At 40.8% G+C, this 22,431-nt stretch overlaps 1 protein-coding gene and 1 long non-coding RNA gene across 4 annotated transcripts; both read right to left on the reverse strand.

Annotated features, from left to right (window-relative positions):
- Positions 1 to 826: 826 nt before the first annotated feature.
- LOC131245664 (uncharacterized) lies at positions 827 to 12,641 on the reverse strand. Its single transcript, XR_009170946.1, has 2 exons — positions 12,315 to 12,641; positions 827 to 1,157 (listed from the first exon to the last, which is right to left on the reverse strand). It is a non-coding gene; the product is annotated as an uncharacterized LOC131245664 (long non-coding RNA).
- Positions 12,642 to 17,330: 4,689 nt separating this feature from the next.
- Positions 17,331 to 21,490, reverse strand: LOC131245665 (uncharacterized). Of its 3 annotated transcripts, XR_009170947.1 has the most exons (5): positions 21,351 to 21,490; positions 20,152 to 21,260; positions 19,939 to 20,032; positions 17,653 to 17,766; positions 17,331 to 17,528 (listed from the first exon to the last, which is right to left on the reverse strand). XR_009170947.1 is itself a non-coding variant. In XM_058245268.1 (4 exons), exons 1-3 carry the CDS (start codon positions 21,436 to 21,438, stop codon positions 19,946 to 19,948), a joined length of 1,284 nt encoding a protein of 427 aa, XP_058101251.1. In that variant the 5' UTR covers positions 21,439 to 21,490; the 3' UTR covers positions 17,331 to 17,766; positions 19,939 to 19,945. The 3 variants fall into 3 exon arrangements, 2 of the variants coding, with proteins under 2 accessions (XP_058101251.1, XP_058101252.1); XM_058245268.1 differs by having other exon boundaries at positions 17,331 to 17,766; XM_058245269.1 differs by having other exon boundaries at positions 17,331 to 17,790.
- Between the last annotated feature and the right edge of the window lie 941 nt (positions 21,491 to 22,431).

Here is a 22,431-nt window from a genome sequence, read left to right on the forward strand (position 1 = left end):
TTTTAAGAATCATCTCTACCATGAAACCAGCCCCAACTTTTAAGAATCATCTCTACCATGAAACCAGCCCCAACTTTTAAGAATCATCTCTACCGTGAAATTGAACAAACAGTTCTACAGTATGGGAAAATACCAGAGGAAATATAGGGAAACTGTACTGGAATTTTCCAGCATGCTATTCAAGCACATATGGAGAATCCCATGGATAATTAAGATGAGACCAAAGGCCTTCTGTTACCCATTAAGCTGGCCCTTTCTCTGGCATGTGGTAAAATTTGGATCAGTGATCCACAACTAATGGGCCACTCACTGATGAAGCACGTGTTGAACTGCAAAGGATCTTCAAAACCTGGTTTACTGTTAATATATATGACAAAAGAATAAAAATAAAAAGAGAAAGAACAAACACATAAATCCCGAATTGCAACCTTAGACACCTGTTTATGTAATGTGGGGGCATTTTCACACCAGGCTCGAGTGGGGTAGCCTGTGGGATGCGGGGACACACTCAAGGTGGGTGGCCCGGTGTGAAGTGGAACCCATGTGAAGCGGGGCCCACGAGGGGGTTCGGTTGAGGTCCTAACCCGTGCGATGTGGGGCCTGGGCTATGAGATAAATGGATTGATTCACCACTCTCTATCAGTTCAAGCTTATAGAGCAAGTGGTTAATTGTCCTGTATCAAAGTGGTATCAGCCAGGACACACTTTATGCCTATGAATACATTATTTGACTTTTATTGATTTCATGCACTCATCATTTTGCTTTTGCAGCACAACACAACCCTAACCTATGCTTTATGCTTTAAATAATATGTAACATAAAGGCTAGCAAAAGAAGGGTAGTTCTTCAAAAATTAATATACAGGGAATTCCCAGCATCCAGGTAAATACAGATACAGATGAATCATGAAGAACGGTAAAGAAAGAAATCACAGAACTCCAGTTCAAACTAGACAAAGTTCAGGATAGGTGGAGTCTTGGAGTTGTCTAATATGAAACGAACATTTTGTATGTTATGCGGACCAGTGGCTTCATCCCCTACTCAAAATAAAATCCCTTTCTCAATTCATGTATTTCCAACAATAATAAAAAATTCTGTCAACGGTAATGCTGGAAGAACGCAGAATCTTGTGGCTAGCATCACTGACATCTTGAACCTAAAAAAGGCGCATGGGAAGAAAAATCCAGATCAATGCAAATAAATGATCACAGCATTTTACATATTTCTAACTTATAACAAATGAATTTTTCCTTTTTACTCACAAAAGAAATTTACGTGCAAAGCATTATCCCATTTCAAATAGCTAAGTTTCAGTTCTAATATCAAAAACCATTAAAAAGGTAAGCAATGATAGCACTCAATAGAATACACTGGATGGCTTGTTTGGTTCGTGGAATTAAATGGTATGAAATTGCATTAGATGGAATTAACACCATTATTGCACAATGATTGCATGTCTAGAAATACCATGGCATTTTGACTGTCCAATCCTACATTTGGGATCAAATTCTTCCTTTGGAAAAAGCATTGTATTAGGCGAAATCCACGTTTGGTGGACTATGGAATTGTAATCAACGGACCAGATTCACAACTAATGTCGGTCACTTTTACACATATACAACTCGAATGCCATGTGTAACGGGGGCATATGTATGGACAGCGTGGATAAAACACATGCATTAATGTGAGGCCCACAAATGTAGTGGATTTTGAAATCCACCTGAAAACCCGCAGTATCTACTTTGGATGATATGATACTTGGACCAATCCAATCCTTTCCGTTGTTTCCAAACGCTGGATGGAATTTGCATGGGACCAAATGCAATTCCATACCACCTAATCCCACCAAATCCTGCATAACTAAGTGGACTACTGTTGAGGACACAAATAATCAGAAAGGTTTAAAGTCCCACCTTACCTTTTCATCTCATCAATAAGAAGAAGGTAGCCAAGCTGAAGGAGCTCTCACAAATAGAATTTGAGTTCCACAGGGGTACAAATGTTTATTTCTTTATCATAAATATTGAAGAAAAGAACGTATATTTTAACGCAAGCAACATTTTTGAAAGACGTGTCTCACTAATTCTCTAAGGGAAGAGGTAGTTGGATCTGCATCTCCTCGAGGAGCGAATGGAGAAACGAAGGAGTGCATTGTTATCCCTGTCGTCCCTCTTACCTTCTTAGCCTTCGCCCTTATGGCCTATTTGATTTTCCAAATTCTATGTAAATGCATTGTGAATAAGTAATTATTACTCCTCCACCCTATTTGAAAATGCATTTGTATTTCTATTTCGTACCGGTTTATTTGTGAGCCCCACATGATATATATGATATATCTGCACCGTCCATCCGATTTAGCCTAACATTTTGAGGCATGAGCCGAAAAATGAGGCTGATCCAACACTCAAGTGGCCCACACCAAAGGAAACAGTGGCACCAATAAGTTTTTAACAGTAGATGTTCGATTCCCTAAATCATGTGGTGTGGTCCACTTGAGCTTTGTATCAGCCTCATTTTTTTTGTTCAAGCCCTAATTTCAGCTGGCATAATGGATGGATGGTGTGGATAAGCCATAGACATCACGATGGGCCCCACATATATTTGGGAATGTCCTCGGTTTTAGAGCTCAAAAAAGTATGCATCAAATCAAGCATCGATAATGATGCCGTAATTACGAAAGGAAATAATTATTATCCATTTGCAATGTATTTATTGAAGGTTTGGAAAATCAAACACGCCCTAAGGGCTTGTTTTGATTTTTTAATTCCTGGTAAATACCTTGTAAATGGGTAATAATTACTTCCTCAGGTATTTACATCATTTTTCCCAATGCATGATTTGAATGTCTACTTTTTAGATGCAAAAATTAAGAAGGCTGCAAAATATTTGTGGGTCCCACCGTGATGCATGTCGCTTATCCAAACCATTCATCCATTATGCCAGTTGAATTTATAGCATGAGCCAAAAAATGAGGCATATCCAAAGCTCAAGTGGACCACGCCACAAGAAAAAGAGAATCGAACACTTGCCATTAAAAACTTCTTGGGGCCACTGTTTCTTTTGGTGTGGGCCACTTGAGTGTTGGATCTGCCTCATTTTTCTGCTCATGCCTTAAAATGTTGTGGAAAAATGGATGGATGGAACAGATGTATCATATACATCACCACGGAGTCCAAAATTTTAAACTAATTCTTTTAACCGGTTTCCAAAGCAGAAATTCTAATGGATTTTCAAACTGGTGAAAGGGTAATAATTACCCATTTACAAGGTAAATGGGTCCGGCTTTGAAAAATCAAACAGGCCCTTAGATTTATCTAGTTAGTCAATTTGCTTCCTCTCCATCACTTGCAGCTTATAGGGCTTTTGTTAGAGCCATCTCGGCTTCCAAAGAACCTGGCATCCTAAATGAATCCTTGGCCTCTGCTAAGAGGAGGCCTAGGAGGACAAAGATTGAAACCATTGCTAGTCTATTCAAGATTGGGCACATCCAAGGGTCTAGACACTCATATAGCCATCCACCATTTGTCTTTATATAGCCAATTCATGTAATTGACATTTTGAAAGGAAGCTTGACCAACTTGTGCTAATTAAAGAAGATTGGGCCTTTTCAATCATGCTTCTACTAAAGCTACTTGCATGCCGACTAAATTGCGGAAGCATTTTTAGTCTTTGCATTCAAATTGAATCAGACCTTTGGGAAATGGGCAAGATTTTCACAATTCCATGGTTGACCAAAGGAGAAGTATTTGTCTAGGGTTTAAATTATAGTTGGACGAAGACCAAAGGAAATCTACAGCAGATTCAAGTGCAGGAGCAGAGAAGCATCTGTGTCAAAATGTTATTACTTATAAACAATTAGAAAGAGTTATAGGGAGCGCGAACATGGTTTGAAGTGGCAGCGGCATCTGGATATAATAAGGTTCGCATAGCTAGGGAAGTGCGTTTTGTGAAGGACAATGTTTCAATGTTCTAACAAGTGGCATTTCAGTGTTTTTGTGAATGGGCCATTCTTTGCTAAGAATGTTGTTTGTGTAGTAGTGTCAGTTTGACTTGCCGAAACTCAAGCAAATAGGCACTAATCATTTAGTCGCAGTTAAATTTAAAGACAATAATAAAAAGATACTGGAATTTTATTTTTTAAAAGGTAATGGTTTAACCCTTTTCCAATATTTCCCAAAATGGTCCACTACTTCAGTTCATCAAAACCCACTCAAATTGTGCTTTGATCTTAAAAATAGGCTGAAATCTAGTATAAAATTAGTTTCTAAGCTTCCTTCACGGTCGAAACTAATAAAAACCATGGAAAAAACAAAAGATATTTGAAATTTAAAAAAAAAAATTCAAAAATCAAAAATCAAAATGAGCCCTTTATGGACATATCAGCACCGCAACAACCCATTTTCATAGTGCTGACCACGAGAGGACTTGATTCCATGAAGGAATTGCAGGACTTGATAGTGTTGATCACGAGAGAAGGAACATCCATTTCCTAAGCCAAATCCGATCAGATATGTACACCATCAAACCTATTGGATACAATGAGCTGTGGATCAAAGGAAAACCAGGTGTTAATCTGGACATCCTGGTCATGGCAGGCTCGATATTCAAGGATGGCCCGATCTTAAGTGTGAAGAGATGGAATGAGTTTTCAATTTTTGGCACAGAAGAAGTTTGGATCCTCGTTTGAGGGATTCCCCTAGAGCTTTGGAAGGAGGATTTCTTCATCTCGGTGGCTTCCCTCTTAGGCTCCTTCATCGAAATCGATCAAAAGACTAAAAGCGGAGAAGAGATGGCTGTAATCAGAATCAGGATTAGAAAACAAAAGGGGTCTCTCCTGCCAAATCAAATTACAGTTTTAGCGGACAACAGAAGCATAGTTCTTCCTCTGCAACTAGAATCAAAGGATTCCGCAGTCCCTAGATGGGGCGATCTCTGGAGGTTGAGGGATCCGATTCCGCCGGCATCAAATCCAGGGCCGACGATGGAAGATGGTGCACGTATTCAGTGCTACAGAGGAGTACTGAACAACAACCTCACCGTTCCAATTGCCTCAATTAATGAGACACTTAGCTGCAATCAACTCTAAGCGACACATGGTCTCCAATCAGAAGCAAGAGACCCGAATCCCAATCCTCTCGCACATCGAGATGCTGTGATCGCACCACGCAGCAGTCCACTTTCTGTGATCGCGTAGCAGCTCACTTTCTGAGGCGTCAGAGTCTCGAGACGCTGAACGGACGACCTGCGTGGAGGAGAGAGCGCCACATAGCGATGCGGTTTTTCAGGCGTCAGAGATATTTATGTCGCGTCAGGTTCGGGAGCCACGCGTCACTAACTCAGTAGAAACCTTCGGGCTCGATTTGCACATAACCTCTAGGCCAGGCCCCGAACCTAATGAGGTGGCAGATGCAAATTTCGTTCTAGCCTCGGATTCAAACTCGAACCCCGATCCTCTTTTGCAGGTTCATTTAGCTCTTGCATCCCCCTTTTCCCTAGATCTCAATCTCTCATTAGTTCCCGCACAAAGCTGTGATGACAGTTTGACCCCAGTTCTCTTACGAATCGAAGACCCTCAGATTCTCTGGAATATCTCTCATCCCCTTCATGCCACAAAGTTCGGAGAGATGAAGCTCCTCAGCATGGGCCTACCAAGCAATGACGTGGTCCTATTCGACTCCTCTTCTCGAGGGAGCGAGGACGATGATGATCTCTCAGACAACCGGTCTCCATCTGACACTCATTCACCTACTCCTCCCTCTCCTCTTTCTGATTGGTCTGATCATAATCTCTCTTTACTCTTTCAAGACGGTTTGGGGGAGGGAATCATTGAAGCAAAACCGTTACAAATCAGAGTTGGATATACAGAACACCAGGAAGATTTTCTAGACAAGAAGAAGGTAAACGAAGAAAGCAAATCTAAACTTATTGATGTAATTCATAAGAAGAAATTGATTGGGGATGCAATGGGCCATGTTGGCAGATCATTAGGATTGTCCTTCGAGGACTGTCCAGAGGATTATATAGCACTATTTTACTGTGTTGAAACCCGTAGTAGACCCCTATCCACTACGAGATCCCCTAGAAAGCGCCTCTCCAAATCGTGCAGCTCCATGAGTTCAGGGAAGTCAGTTACAATTAATTCTGAAATAGGAAGTCAGGAAATTCGGGGAAGTTCAGTTCATCCATGAAGATCGTATCCTGGAATGTTAGGGGAGTGGGCTCAAGGCAAAAAAGACAGCTTATAAAAGACACTTGTGGGAGATACAAGCCTCAAATAATCTGTCTTCAGAAAACTAAAGTGCAACATTTTGATGATCGTCTAATGAGCTCTCTATGGAAAGCGAAAGACATCAAATGGGTTTCTCTAGACGCTGTTGGTAATGTTGGTGGTATTGTAGTGGCATGGACTTCTTCTCATTAGGCGCTCCAACAGAGTTCGTCTGGTAATTTTTCGGTTTTTGTCATTTTGCAGGATATCGCGTCAAGCTCTTCTTTTCTTATTTGCTCTATTTATGGCCCCTCAGTTGAAGCTAACAGGAAAAATCTCTGGGACGAGCTGAGCTCGTCTAGATAGAGATTTCCAGGCCCTTGTTGCTTCGTAGGGGAATTCAATATTATCAGATATGCAGATGAAAAATTCGCTGGTTCCAGAATCAGTCCGACGATGAAAGCTTTCTCTAGCAGGATCAATGACAATGATCTTGTGGATCTTCCTCTGCTCGGTTCTAGGTATACTTGGACCAATGGGAGATTAAATCCAAATCTGTCCAGATTGAACCATTTCTTAGTATCTCCTAAATGGATGGATCAATTCCCTTCAGTCTCCCAATCAGTTCTTCCGAGAACTATCTCCGACCACTGGCCGATCCTCCTCTCTGTTGAGGAATTTAACTGGGGCCCCAAACCTTTCAGGTTCAACATCTTGTGGCTTCAAATTCCAGGTTTCTATAAAATGGTTTTTGATTGGTGGATTAGTTTCTAGGTTCAAGGTTTTGCAGGATACAGGCTCAGTTCCAAACTCAGACTTCTGAAAGAAAATTTAAAGAAGTGGAAGCAGAAAGAATGGCGCGTCAAAGAAGGAGAGCTGGAATTGATAATATCATAACTTCAATCGATCAACTCGCAAGCTGAAGATATCCCGATGTCCACTGATACCTTGGCCAGGAGAATCCAGCTCATTCAAAGTCTTTCTGCCAGAGTCCGTGAGAATGAGATCTCTTGGAAATAGAAATCCCGCGCGAAATGGTTAAAAGAGGGAGATAAAAATTCTAAAATTTTCCAAAGTTTAGCCAGTATGCACTCTAGAGCCAACAAAATCAGCAGCATCATTATCAATGATTCCCGCATTGAAGATCAAGATACAATTGTTCTCGAGGCTATCTCCCATTTCAGCAGTTTGCTAAAAGGCGAAACCTGGGACAGACCTCATCTTGATCATCTGCAGGTAGATACAATTTCTAATGCTGATGCTCTTTCTCTGGAATCTTCTTTCTCTGTGGAAGAGGTCAAATTGGTAATTGATTCCTTGAGCGGAGATAAGGCCCCCGCCCTGATGGGTTCCCTATTCGTTTCTTTCATCATTTTTGGGAGATCATCCAAGTCGATGTAATGGATATCTTGAGGGAATTCCACGATAGAAGTAGACTATCCAAAGATCTCGGATCTTCCTTTATAGCCCTTATTCCCAAATCCTCGGGCGCGGCCTCTTTCAGCGAATTTAGACCAATCAGTTTAATCAGGGGTCCTTACAAAATTCTGGCAAAGGTGTTGGCTACTTGTCTGAAGAAGGTCATAGGTTCGATAATTTCTCCTAACCAATGCGCTTTTATTCCGGGCAGACAGATAGTTGATTGCGCCCTTATTGCTAACGAATGCCTAGATTCCAGCAATAGATCCGGATCGAAAAGCATTTTCTATAGCTTGGATGTTGAAAAGGCCTATGATCATGTCAAATGGGGATTTCTTCTCAATATGATGAAGCAGATGGGATTTGGAGACAAATGGATCAGGTGGATAGCTGAATGTATTGGTTCGCCATATTTCTCTATTCTTATTAATGGTTCTCCTAAAGGTTATTTCAAAAGTTCAAGAGGTCTAAGACAAGGAAATCCTTTATCTCCTTTTCTTTTTCTCATAGTGGGAGAGGCCCTTTCCAGGATGTTACATAAAGGTCAAGAAGCAGGTATTCTCAGTGGTATAAGTATGAAAGGTATCTGCAGCCCGATTTCGCATGTACAGTTCGCGGATGATATTCTGATTTTTTCTGATGCAAACTCAGCCAAGATGGACAACCTGCGCACTACAATCCGCTGTTTCGAGGTGGTTTCCGGTCTGAGAGTCAACACGGGCAAATCCAAAATATATGGTGTTAACTTGGAGGAAGAAGAGATTTGTGCTTTTGCGACTCGCTTCGGCTGCTCTTCGGACTCTTTCCCGAATTCTTATGTAGGCCTCCCGCTTTGCATAGGCTCGCCTCTTAAGTCTGTATGGAATAAGGTTATTCACAAGTTTGAGAAATTTCTTGTCAAATGGCAATGCTGCTTTCTATCGCTAGGTGGTCGCTTAACTCTTATCAAGTCCGCCCTTTCTAACCTCCCTCTGTATTTTATGTCATTATATAGATGTTCGTCTTCAGTTTTGGCTTCTGTAGACAAACTTAGATGCGACTTCTTATGGCATGGTAAAGAGGATAAGAAGAGATTTCATCTTGTGGATTGGAATCAAGTTTATAAGCATTTAAGAGAGGGTGGAGCAAGTATTAAAGACCTTAAGCTCATGAACAGGGCCCTCCTCGGGAAGTGGATTTGGAGATTAGGATCAAAAAGTGGCAGCCTTTGGAATAATATCATCAAAAGCAAATATGGCAGTTCGGCAGGGAGTTGGTGGACAAATAATTGCCAACTTATAGGGCCTCAGCCATTTGGAAGGGTATTCTCCGTCTTCAAAATGAAATCCTCAAAGGTGTTGGTTTCGAGCTAGGCCAAGGCGATAGAATAAGATTTTGGAAGGATTCCTAGGTGGGAGAAAAACCTCTCAAAGATATCTTTCCATCTATATTTCGGCTGGCTCCTAATCAAGACATTTTCGTCGCCGACTGTTACTCTATCAATGATGGTAAGACAGAATGGAATTTACGTTGCAGAAGAAATCTTGAAGACTGGGAGATCCCCAATTTCGTGAATCTGCTGGATTGCATCTATAAATCCAACCCAAATTAGGAGACTGCTGACAGAATTATTTGGAGACTGGAGAAGTCTTCTATCTTCACAGTAAAATCTTTCTATAATCAGATTCTCCCCTCCCAGAATCCCACCGCTGACCAATCTTTTGCTCATGTTTGGTATTATTCGGCTCCCCTAAAGATAGAGGCCTTCAGATGCTGGTTGCTAACAAGAAGATTCTAACTATTGATAACTTGGGGAAAAGAGGGATGGTACTTCCCAATATCTGCCTTTGTTGTATGAAGAATGTGGAATCGGTCAATCATTTGCTTCTTCACTGTCCCTTTATTTCACATATCTGGACTAAATTTGCTTGTCGGTTTCAAATTTTTTGGTGCATTTCGGTTTCGGTGGATCTCCTTCTCAAAGCGTGGCATGGCATCAAAATAGGGAAAAAGAAGACTCAGATTTGGAGAATGGTTATCCTCGCTATATGGTGGTCCGTGTGGTTAGAAAGAAATGATAAATGCTTTAAGAATTGCTCAAGCTCTGCCAAAGCTAAACGCTTGGTGATTGAATGGGCCACCTACGTTGATGCCTTAAGGGATGTTGATTTTATTTTCCTTGATGTTTAGAGGTTTCCACTATCTCAGCAGAGCCTCTTTTCTGTTCTTTTTCTTCTTCTTTTTTTGTTGTTTTTGTATCCTATCTCTTTTAAATACAAAATCATTGCCTTTCAAAAAAAAAAAACAACCTATTTTCATAGCAGACCATTTCAACCCCATAACGGGGACATTAATTTGACCCACAATTGTATTATAAAAAATGCAATAATTACAAAATTACAATACCTGACTCCTAGAAAGAATGGTAATTTGATCAACAATTTCCATATTTGGATGGCATGGTAAAATCATAACGATGATACTTTTACATTACTAAAATGTCAAATCAACACGAAAAAGACATTGATTCAAGTGTTTGAATAGGAGATTTCCACTACAATACATGGTAAAATTGTAATGATTACAAATTCATTTAGGGCCTATTTGATTTTTCAAAGCTGGTGTAAATACCTTGTAAATGGGTAATTATTACCCTTTCACCAGTTTGAAAATCCATTAGAATTTCTACTTTGGAAACCAGTTCAAAAGAGTTAGTTTAAAATTTTGGACTCCATGGTGATGTATATGATACAACCGTTCCGTCCATCCATTTTTCCACAACATTTTAAGCATGAGAAGAAAAATGAGGCAAATCCAACACTCATGTGGCCCACACCAAAAGAAACAGTGGCCCCAAGAAGTTTTTAACGGTAAGTGTTCAATTCCCTTTTTTGTGTGACGTGGTCCACTTGAGCTTTGGATATGCCTCATTTTTTTGGCTCAAGCTATAAATTCAACTAGCATAATGGATGAACGGTTTGGATAAGCGACATGCATCACGGTGGGACCCACAAATATTTTGCAGCCTTCTCGATTTTTGCATCTAAAAAGTAGACGGTCAAATCAAGCATTGGGAAAATTGATGTAAATACCTGAGGAAGTAATTATTACACATTTACAAGGTATTTACCAGGAATTAAAAAATCAAACAAACCCTTAGGGCGTGTTTGATTTTCCAAACCTTCAATAAATACATTGCAAATGGATAATAATTATTTCCTTTGGTAATTATGGCATTGTTACCGATGCTTGATTTGACATATACTTTTTTTATCTCTAAAACCGAGGATAGTACCAAATATATGTGGGGCCCACCGTAATGTTTGTGGTTTATCCACACCATCCATCCATTATGCCAGCTAAATTTAGGGCTTGAATAAAAAATAAAAATAAAAAAAATGAGGCTGATACAAAGCTCAAGTGGACCACACCACATGATTTAGGGAATCGAACATCTACCGTTAAAAACTTATCGGTGTCACTATTTCCTTTGGTGTGGGCCACTTGAGTGTTGGATCAGCCTCATTTTTTGGCTCATGCCTCAAAATGTTAGACTAAATTGGATGGACAGCACATATATATCATATATATCATGTGGGGCTCACAAATTTAAACCAGTACTTTTGAACCAGTTTGCAAAACAGAAATACAAATGCATTTTCAAACAGGGTGGAGGAGTAATAATTACTTATTCACAATGCATTTACATAGAATTTGGAAAATCAAACAGGCCATTACCCGTCTCTTATTAAATCTAAATTTGACCACCAAATTAGTACTTAAAACAAATGCCGTAAAAATAAAAAATTTAAAAAAAATAAAATAAAATTAAGGCACTTCTACATTACAATACTGATGTAATTCTGAAACCAAGCACACCCTTTCGTAAGTCACAGTCACATGCGTCTGATGGTTGATGCACCGGCACTCGGGAAATGGTACATGTGCCATTCGCTAACTCAAATTAAAACAACTATATTGTGGAACCCACAGTCTCTAAGTCAGTCACAAAATCAGATTGGTTGAACAATCCCAAACTCTCATTTGTTCACATTTATTTGTTGAAATGGAGCCATTGGATACCTTTAATTTTTAACCATCCCTTACATGTCCACCAATCTGACCTTTGGCTCATGATATATCTAAAACTAGGAAACATATTTTGGACAGTTTAGTTTGAATTATTGGTATGCATCTATGTTATTTCTAAATAATATCTTAGTACCTGCGTATCATCCACCACACTCTGCCAGAGTATCAAAGATTATTATTTTTTTTTCTCAGAATAGAAGAAGCAGCAGCTACATATAAGTAAGCAACAAGTGAAAATAGAATAAGAGAATAAATGCAGCTATGGGAATCCAATCAATTGAACTGGATTGTCCGTTAGGTGGAACCCATACTTCATGGGCCATCATGAGAAAATCACACCATTCAAACGATCCCAACCATCTGGTCAGGTGCCCTATCAAATAAATGGTCAAGATTGTTTAAGAAGAAACATGCCCAGTGTTAATTAGAAGTAGATCGCCAACGGAATCAAACCAATGGCTATAGAAAAAGAAGGGCAACTTTTGGATGGAGAGGATCATCCGAAAGTGCGATGTTGTGATGATGGCGGATGAATACGAAAATGGAAACAAAAAAACAAAGCAAGGAAAGAGGTGGTGGGGGTTTAAGAGGGATTTTTTTATTTCTGATACTGACCGTTGAAAGAGAAATGTAGCAGTCGAAGACAATGGGTTGCCATGGCCAGCATCACCACCAACAGCTGGGGCTCCAATCGAAGGTAAGGACATTGAAGAGAGAGAGAGAGAGAGAGAGAGAGAGAGAGAGAGAGAGAATCTAAGTGCTTTCCTTTTGATTCCCTAAATCTGTCTCTACTGGTACCTCCTTTCGCACTTTGCGGAAAGGAGAAACGGAGAAAAGCACGAATCTAGAGAGAGACAGAGAGAGAGAGAGTGAATTCCAGTGCGAGGAGGAAAAGATTTTCGATTTGAAATGGAGTGACAGTCGCGCCTAACCTTTTTTAGTACGGCGTGCCTCTGCAGCTGTACAGAGCCAACTGGCGCCTTCTTTTTCTCTTCGGTAATGTGGACCGTTGTCTCGATGGACCACAATGTAATGGACGCCAAGCCCTCTAGAACACCTGTCTTATGCCGCACAATGTGTTCTACATGTGAAATCCACTCCGTCCATCACATGAAGTTCTCTATCATAAGGCCTAGAACAAAAAATCATCCAGATTTACAATTTGGGTAGGCCACACCACTTGGAAATTGGGGATTGGTTGGCAACCATTGGTTTGCATGTGGGGCAACTCGCGCCGTATATCTTTCATCAAACCTGTTAATCAGGTGTAAGGCACTACATTAGAAATGGTAGCGGATTGCGTCCTACCCCCGCCCGGACGGATTGCCGTCCGAGCAGGGATCTGTGGGGCCCACCGTGGTGTTGTGGGGCCCACCGTGGTGTAATGGTTTCATCCATACCGTTCATCGTTTTTCTCATATCATTTTACAGCATAATGCCAAAAGTGAGGCAGGTCCATAACTCCATGGACCACACCAAAGGAAGCTGCAGTGATAATGGCACCCACCGTTGAAATCTTTCTAAGGGCTAGCTTGATGTTTCTTTTACCATCCAACCTATTCATAAGGTCATGTAGACCTGGATGAAGTGAAAACACAAATATAAGCTTTGATCCGAAACTTCTGCAGCTCCCAAGTGTTTTTAATGGTGGAAATTCAATCCCCATTTTGTGGTCCACTTAAACGTCTTGGTTCCGTCTCATTTTTTGATAATAGCCTAAAATTATCTGTAAATATGGATGGACGGAGTGGATAAATCCTTTACATCATGGTGGGCCCCACAGATCCGTTCGGGCGGGGGTAGGACGGAATCCGCTTCCATTAGAAATGGTACAACCATCCGAAACGTCACGCTGCATGAGAGTGGATTAGCTGAGACCCCGGCCTCACCCAAGACGGTGCGGCCCTTACCATGGGTTACCGTGGGGCCCACCTTGATGTATGTGATATGTATCCATTCCGTCGATCCGTTTTTCCAAATATTTTTGTACATTATCTCAAAAAATGAAGTAGATCCAATTCTCAGGTGGACCATTACCTAAGAAACAGTGGTGATTGACCATACATGAAAACATTCACCGTTCGAGCCTTCTTGGATCCTACCATATGATGGTTATATGCCATCCAAACCATTCGTATGATTACTTCCATGGCCTCCAAAAGTTTCCAACGGTGGATGTCCATTCCCACTTATTTAATGTGGTGCGGCCCCACCTATCTGATTTTTAGACAATCATCCTATGGTTGTCTTTCGAAACTAATGGACGGTGGATTTGTCACAAACATCTCCATGGCCCCATACAGCTTCTAATTACAGGAAGTTTTAGTGGCCGGGGCACAGGCAATCTGCGTCCATTAAAAAGGTCCTTCCATCGGATTTACCTGGACATAGAAACGCGAATTGCCTGTCACCTGGCCACACCAAGCTACACTGGTTGAAAGCTATGTGGTGCCCGCAGAGATTTCTGTGACAAATCTACTCTGTCCATCAGTTTCTCAAGAATATAGTAGGACAGGAATCCAAAAATCATGCAGATCCAAAAGTTCAGGCGGCCACACCACAAGTAAAAATGAGAAGGAAAACATCTACCGTTGAAGATCATGATCTTTACATGCCATCCAAGCCGCTCATACGTTACTACCACCCAGATAAATTGTAGTCACAAATACGTTCTCATACAAAACTTGCATGATCTCTTACAGTTTCCAGTGATAGGTGTTTAATCCCCACTCTTACCCGTGGTGTGGCCTATCTAAGCGTTGTATCTCTCTAATTTTTGGACTGGTGCTCCACTGTGGTATTGAGGAATTGATGGACGGAGTTGGATTTATCACAGGCATCTCTGTGTGCCGCACGTAGCTTCCAACCACCGGAACTTCTGGTGGGCAGAGGCCATTCCCGCCCTATATAAAGCTTTGGGTTGGGTGTTTCAATTGATTGTAAAACAGGTGTCGTACGTGTTTGATGCAGAGTGGGTCGCAAATACGGACCAGAGAAGGTCTGACTGGAGGCAGATATAATCCTGATAGTCAGAACCTTAAATCAGTCGTGTACCTGGCAAATTGATATGAGTTTTTTTTTGGACATATCACATATAATTTTAGATTGAAGAAATTTTTATTTTTTAAGTTTGTATGCGTAAGGCATATTTTACTATTTTTAGAAAGTTTTATTTATTTAAAAAAATAATAATAAACCAAGAATAAAAGTCTATGCTTATAATATACAACACAATTTCAATTAGGGATGCCGATTGGATGCAATCCCACCAGGACTTAGAGACGGATGGTCCTAGCCGGGGCTCTTTCAGGCCCACGATGATGTGTGTACTTTATTCACGCCCGGGGCTCTTTCAGGCCCACCACAATGTGTGTACTTTATTCGTGCCATTCTTTCATTTTGACAAATCATTTTAGGGCATGAACCCAGAATGGAGACCATCCAACGGTTAAAGTAGACATAACACAGGAAGCAATGGTGACAAAAACGCCCATCATTAAAACCATCCTAGCCCACCATGATGTTTATTTGCCATCCAATGGGTTCATATGGCATGGATGAAGGGAAAACATAAATAAATATGTTTTGTGGTGTGGTCCACTTGGGCCTCTTTTCTTCTCACACTGGTTATGGTACTTGTGGTGATAGGCAACTGCCGTCCAAAAGTTCCCTACAGAGATGCAACTCGGGTGAGTTGAGTCGGGTCTCAACTCAACCTGAGCTCACCCAAACTAACCTTGGGTGCCCAACCCCAGTTTCTCTGTACTCGACCAGACCTAAATACATTCCCAACCCAACCTAACTTCAATTGAATTTGCTCAACCTAAACCAAACCAATTTCAAAACGAGTTGGAGTTTTCCAGCCCTAACCCGGCCTGAGTATCTTGACAATCTGGCACAACCCAACCAAAACTCAAAAGTTTGGTCAGCCGGTTTACGTTGACCCGAAGGCAAGTTGCAGCCTACCAGCAGTCCATTTACCAGATGGGCCACGAATGTACAAAGAAATGGACAATTTGATGCACGTCTTGGATCCAAAATACGTGCCGTGAAGGTTGCTTGGCACTTTTTAAGATGAAAACAGCACCATCCAGTTAAGCCATTATACCTGGAGAACCCGTCATCTACAACTAGAGCTGGGCACAATACAACTCAACTCAGCAGACTCGACTCATCCAACTCATTTAGACCCGACTCGACTCAACTGAATGGTGAGTCAATCCTAATCGAGTAGACTTTGTCCAATCCAAACCCAAACCAAGTCGAGTTCAGTCCACCCAGTAACTCGACAACCCGAAATCCAACTCGATACTGACTGGACTCGATCTAAAACCCCACTCGTATATGTAAAACCAAAAAAAAAAAAACACGCGCACAAAACAAAACTAAATCTAAATTGTTGGGGTAATACGGGGTGATTTGAAATCGCCCCAAATTCATGGTGCCAAACGACCCCTACTGGTTGGAGTAATACGGTGTTCTAGGAAGTAGCAGTTGGAGATAGATTTTGTAAAGAGATATGACAGATCTGTCAATGGACAAGTGGAAACATGCAAATGTGAGAAGAATGGCTGTAAATGGGTTTTACAGCTGGGCCCAAAGAAGATGAGGCTGATGGTTGCAAAACAATCGGGCTCAAAAAATATGATTGTGCCATGATCAGAATGGGCTTTTTCTTACACAAAACATGGGAGATGGATACTTCAAATGTCAGCAGGCATACAACCAGATTTGATATTTTAGATCTGAGATGCTGTGTAGCTGATGTGTTAGTACAGGCCAGACCCAGACTCAGATCGGGTCAGGCATGCTGGACTTGGTACCTAGTCAGGTTGAGTTCCGGTCAGGTCTATTTCAAAACTGGGTCGAGTCAGATCAGCCCTTACTCAGTCTGACTCAGACTCTGATGCCCAGCTCTATCTACAACCAGCTGGATGCTAACATGGCATGCAGACCCATCTTTCCAGTCAACTTTCACCTGTGTCGGACACCTGACCATTCAAAAGATGGGTGTTGTGAATGGATGACACAGCACGCAGCCCCATCTTACCCGTCAAGGAGTCACTTGTGCGCTATGGAGAGGACCTGACCCATTAGAAAGGTCGGCCCCCCAGTGATACCCCTCTCAAAAATCAGGCCAATCCACTCACTTGATGGACCACATACATTAACATGGAGATGGATAGGCTACATGGTCACTGTCATTCCCGCCAACACGTTAAACTTGCATAGGAACCTCGAGTATCTAAGCCATGTAAACGGTTGGCCCCCACTGAATATTGCTTAGCAGAAAAATCAGGCCAGTCCACACATCAGGAGGCCACAGTATCAAAATCAATGGGTGGCCAATGGCCTGACTCGATGTAGATGTGGGGCCCACCTAATGAATGGATTAGCCTGAGTTACAAGTGAGGTGATGTTGATCAGATATCCTTCACAAGTGACCAGTTGGCAGGAATGATCTGGGTTGATAACAACACCTGCATAGGGAGGCATTGCAGCCCCCTTATTAGAACCGATACAACCATCCTCCAGAACATGCTAATGTCCTTAGTGGGCCACACGTCATAATCATGATCAGGGACAGTGGGGTGGTCATGCCCCATCAATTCATCTCCCTACATGCATTCCTCAGATGGAAATTCCACATTGCATATAATCCTCCATGACACACATTTCCATTTCTCCACTTGTCATGTAACCCAATTTCACCTCAAAACTGCAAACACAACCTACCACCCTGAGAAAAACAAGTCATCTTTCTTGCCAAACAACATTAATCCCTAAACATCGTCCAGCAACTACAATCATAGATGCTGATCTGATCACCTGCACCAGCAAAAATCCCGACTGAAATAAAATACTAGTTACTCAGGTTCATTGCTGGCTGCATGCCGGAAAAATAAAAGAAAGAGGAAAAAAAAAAAAAAAACAACAACAACTCAAACATCACCATGATTGTGAATCAATCTTATTCGAAATATCTGAACTTTTGCTACCAGCTGCGCTATGACATCTCCATTGTCTATCTTCCTTACCAATCTCCCATCATCACTGTGTCCTGTTTCTGCATCGTAGAAGGTAGTGTAAGCTGTGGAACCTAATACAACGGAGAACATTAAATCCAGTACAACATGTTGCATTCGTTGGTTGTTTTACCAATCTAACAATGAAATTGCAGATTTGATCACATAAAATAAAAGCAGCAACAGTTCCACAATTTTTTCAATGACAAATCCCTTCTTAGCACGTAAAGAAATGGCAAATGTGAATCATAAAAGGATGTACCTTGCCACATTCTTTAAGGACTAGAACAGCAATTGGATCAACTCCATTCACCTTGGCTAGGGACGTTTGATTTTGATGGTTTCTTGAGAAAAGAAAGTGAAAGGTAATGATGATTTATACCACGAGATGAAAATAGCGGATACCAAAAACCTATATCTGATTTGCAATGAAAGCTAATGTGAAATCCCATTTTTATTAGATAACTGTCACCTCATTTTTTATGTCAAAGGAAACATAGAGCCTGTTTGGATTACCAATTACCAAAATAATTTTCATCATTGCAGTTTTACTACTGCCAAACCAAACATGGGGATCATTGGTTAGGTGCAAATGTTTTAGGAGACAGCAAAGGAATTCATAAATATTACACTTTTTCATGGCATTACTGTGGAAATCTCGAATCCAAACAATAACATCAGTGTATGAATGTGATGATTTGACATTAAAGTAATGAAAAAATGTCATCATTACAATTATACCACTAATAATCAAACATAGGAATCAATGGTCAAATGCAAATATTGTCAGGAGGCATGTAAAAGAATTTCAATCATTGCACTTTTCCATTACATTATCATGGCAATTGGTAATCCAAACAAGCCAGAGATATGAAAATGTATAACAATTACTTGTGAAATCCACTTTTGCCTTAAAAAATGTCAAATCAAGAGAAATTATTTTCTTTTCCCATCAAATAGTCAAAATCAAATTTGAATGTTCAGTTGAAATTACATTCCACACCGAGTAAATGACCAAATTGGAGGTGAGACCATGTTAATTTCTAGTGATGGCAGGGACAAACCCAGTGTTTTGCTTCAATAATTTCCACCTTGTTGAACTGAATAATTGGACATTCCAATTAGGCATTTTTGCTTTTGTGCAAAACCTTTGAAATCAAAATGTTACCATCAAATTCCTACTTTGACACAGTTTGATAAAAACAACAAAAAAGGGGTAAATTACATCTTCTATTCCAAGCTGGGAATGTTTGGATAGCTGGAATCCTGTCAAATTCATTGGAAATGGAAACTGGTTTCACCTGATGTGACAGCCTCACATGTTTGAATTCTATGGAATCCTTTGGAACAAGTGAGAGGTTTCCATCATAGAAGGCCATTTCCAAGAGCACGTGAGAGTTTTGTATCATTTCAAACATCCTATACATGGACAGTTGCAGCAGTGCTGATTATAGCAGAAATGAAGATGATGTCATAATTGAGATTGATTGGCAGTTTGGCATGGACTGAGATTTGAGTGTTTCCTTTCATTTGTTTGAGCTTTTAGCTTTAGAATTTGGAAGTTAGAAGGCCCAAAAACATGTTCATATCCCGTTTTTCCAAATAACAAGGATTAAAAACAATCTTGATAACCAAGAATCATGACCTCTAATACATAATTACAATTAACTAAAATGAGATGAACTCATTTTTAGGAGAGACCCTAACCCTAGATTTATAAGATCGGCATGCTTTTATGACTTGTGAATCTACATAGTGAAGGAAAAAAACAAGAACTGATGTAAACCTGTGCTATCTGAGTAATATTGTAAAAACTAACACATGGTCCAACTCATTAAACATGGAGAGATGTGAATGGGGCCCAACCCAAACTTGCAAAATGTGGCAGATGCATGAGATCTACATTGCTTATTATATGGCACATGCCCCCACAATGCATTTGCTCTGGTCCAAAAGTCAGGGCAGGTTTGCTCATACACACCAAATGTGGACTGATGCCCATTTTATCTTAATCTCACACCATTTGTTCACTTGTGGCCCACCTGATGAGCAGACTGACCTGATTCTCAGCCCAGGAGAGGCATGATGCAGCCTAACTAATGAATGGCTGGATCTCGCCTGCAAGTGGGGCTGGTCCAAATGCGTATCCGATTAGCTAGGCTCTTACTCAAAACTTCTTAACAGCCTCAAGCTCTATAATTCCGATCACCAACCTAGAATTCATCTGTGGGAGTCTGTCAAAAGGGCGAACAATCCACAGCAATTCATCCACGGACTCCGCCGCACCAATGGTGGATCTGAAGCAATCTACAGCCACAAATCAATTTAAATGAGAAGCAAGATCTTTTGATAAGTATTTGATAAATCACACAATCGAACCAAAACCTTATAAGTAGAGAAACTAATATTCCTGGATTTGGACACACCTCATTTTCCAAGCTGGCAGGATTATCGCACTCTTTGCAGCATTCACCCCCAGCTCTAGGCTTCTCACCCAGAGTATCTAACAATGAAGCCATTTTCTCTTCACTAACCATGGAATTCTCAATTAGGCCAGATTTTATGACTTGATCTGGTTTTTCTGACAAAGAAACATGCTGCTCAATTGAACCAACTGACGGATCAATAATAGAAACATCACCAGGCAGTGATTCAGGCAATTCCTTCTCCGACAGATTCTCAATGGATTGGGACTCTTCTTCTGATCTCACCTCATTTAAACACACCTCATTTTCCAAGTCCACAGGATTCTCGCACTCTTTGCAGCATTCACCATCAGATCTAGGCTTCTCACTCAGATTATCTAACAACAATGTCATTTTCTCTTTGCTATCCATGGAATTCTCAATTAGGCTAGATTCTATGACTCGATCTGGTTCTTCTGACAAAGAAACATGCTGCTTGATTGAACCAAACGACGGATCAATAACAGAAACATCATCCGGCAGTGATTCAGGCAATTCCTTCTCCGACAGATTCTCAACAGATTGGGACACTTCTTCTGAACTCACCTCATTGGGACACACCTCATTTTCCAAGCTCACAGGATTTTCGCACGCTTTGCCGCATTCACCACCAGATCTGGGCTTCTCACTCAGAGTATCTAACAACAACATCATTTTCTCTTCACTTACTATGGAATTCTCAACTAGGTCAGATTCTATGACTCGATCCAGTTCTTCTGACAAAGAAACATGCTGCTCAATTGAATCAACCGACGGATCAATAACAGAAACATCATCAGGCGATGAGTCAGGCAATTCCTTCTCCGACAGATTCTCAACAGATCGGGACCCTTCTTCTGAACTCACATCCTCACAAGACGAATCGGCAGTGAATTCTCTAACTGCTTGAATATACTCTTTCTGGTTACTGTCTATTTCTCCATTGGGGCCATTGTTGTGGCCGTTTTGCAATATATAGACTGCTTTATCTACGATGGAAGATTGAGAAGAATCTATTGCAGTATCGGTTTCTTGGAGGATGTGGTTGGTGAGTTGATCTTCACCACCATTATCATTCAATCGACCATTTCCTAGTTAAATGAGAAAGAGAGATTGGTAAGAAAGAAAGTGAAAGATATGAAATGGAGGTAAAAGCAATGAAGGAATGGAAGAGGGAGAACCTTGATGAGATCTGAGATTTGAATGGAGACGGAAACCCAATTCCTTCTTTCTCTTTGCAGCTTTCCTCTTCTTTGCACCTGATGGCATGCTTGGATTTTGGGGTGTGTGTGTGTGTGTGTGTGTGTGTGTGAGAGAGAGAGAGAGAGAGAAAGAGAGAGAATTTTAATTTAGAGCGAGTTTGAGAATTGAAAAGGGAGAGTATCTGTTTGTTTGTTTGTTTGAATTAGAGAGGGATGGAAAAGGCGGGAAATTGGAAAAGGGGTCAATATAGGGAAAGGAACGCCAATTTCCTACAGCCGAAAGCGATGGGAGGAAACAGTGGGATGGAAAGGAGGTTGGGGTACCAGCTTCATGGGGCCCACCTGGACGTATTTTTGTATATCCACGCCGTCCATGAGTTTTTCCAGATCATTTTAAGGCATGGCTCCAAAAATGAAATAGATCAAAATCTCAACAGGACCACACCATAGGAAACAATGGTCATTAAACGCTCACCATTAAAAAATACCTAGGGCCCACCGTAATGTTTATTTTCATCCAACCTTTTGATAAGGTCACACAGACCTTAATGAAGGAACAGTATAAAATTCAGCTTGATCCAAAACTTTTGTAGCCCCAAGAATCTTTTAATGGTGGGCATTCAATCACTACAGTGTGGTCCACTTGAGATTTGAATCTGATTTATCTTTTGCAAAATGTCCTAAAATGAACTGGAAAAACTGATAGACCGCATAGATATACAACATATAAATCAAGGTGGGGTCCACAACCAATGGAAATACCCATCATTGAAACCCTCCTCTACCCCACCGCAATGTTTATTTCCATTCAACCTGAATTGGGTCTAAAACAGCAATATCAACCTAATAAAGAACTTCTGTTTCCTGTAATGCGGCTCACCTTGAATTTTGAGTTTGAACAATCATGCTTTAAAATGAGTCCGCCCAACAGATGTAGAGAGAGAAAATGATACAGAAATCCCATGGGCCTAAAGAGCTTTTGGTTACACGGCTTTCTTATAAAAGGGATTGCACGAAATTCGGGTGCAAATAGCTTTTGGTTACACACAGAAAGTTGCTG

This window comes from Magnolia sinica, chromosome 5 (genome assembly GCF_029962835.1).
Source record: "Magnolia sinica isolate HGM2019 chromosome 5, MsV1, whole genome shotgun sequence".
Taxonomy (NCBI): domain Eukaryota; kingdom Viridiplantae; phylum Streptophyta; class Magnoliopsida; order Magnoliales; family Magnoliaceae; genus Magnolia; species Magnolia sinica.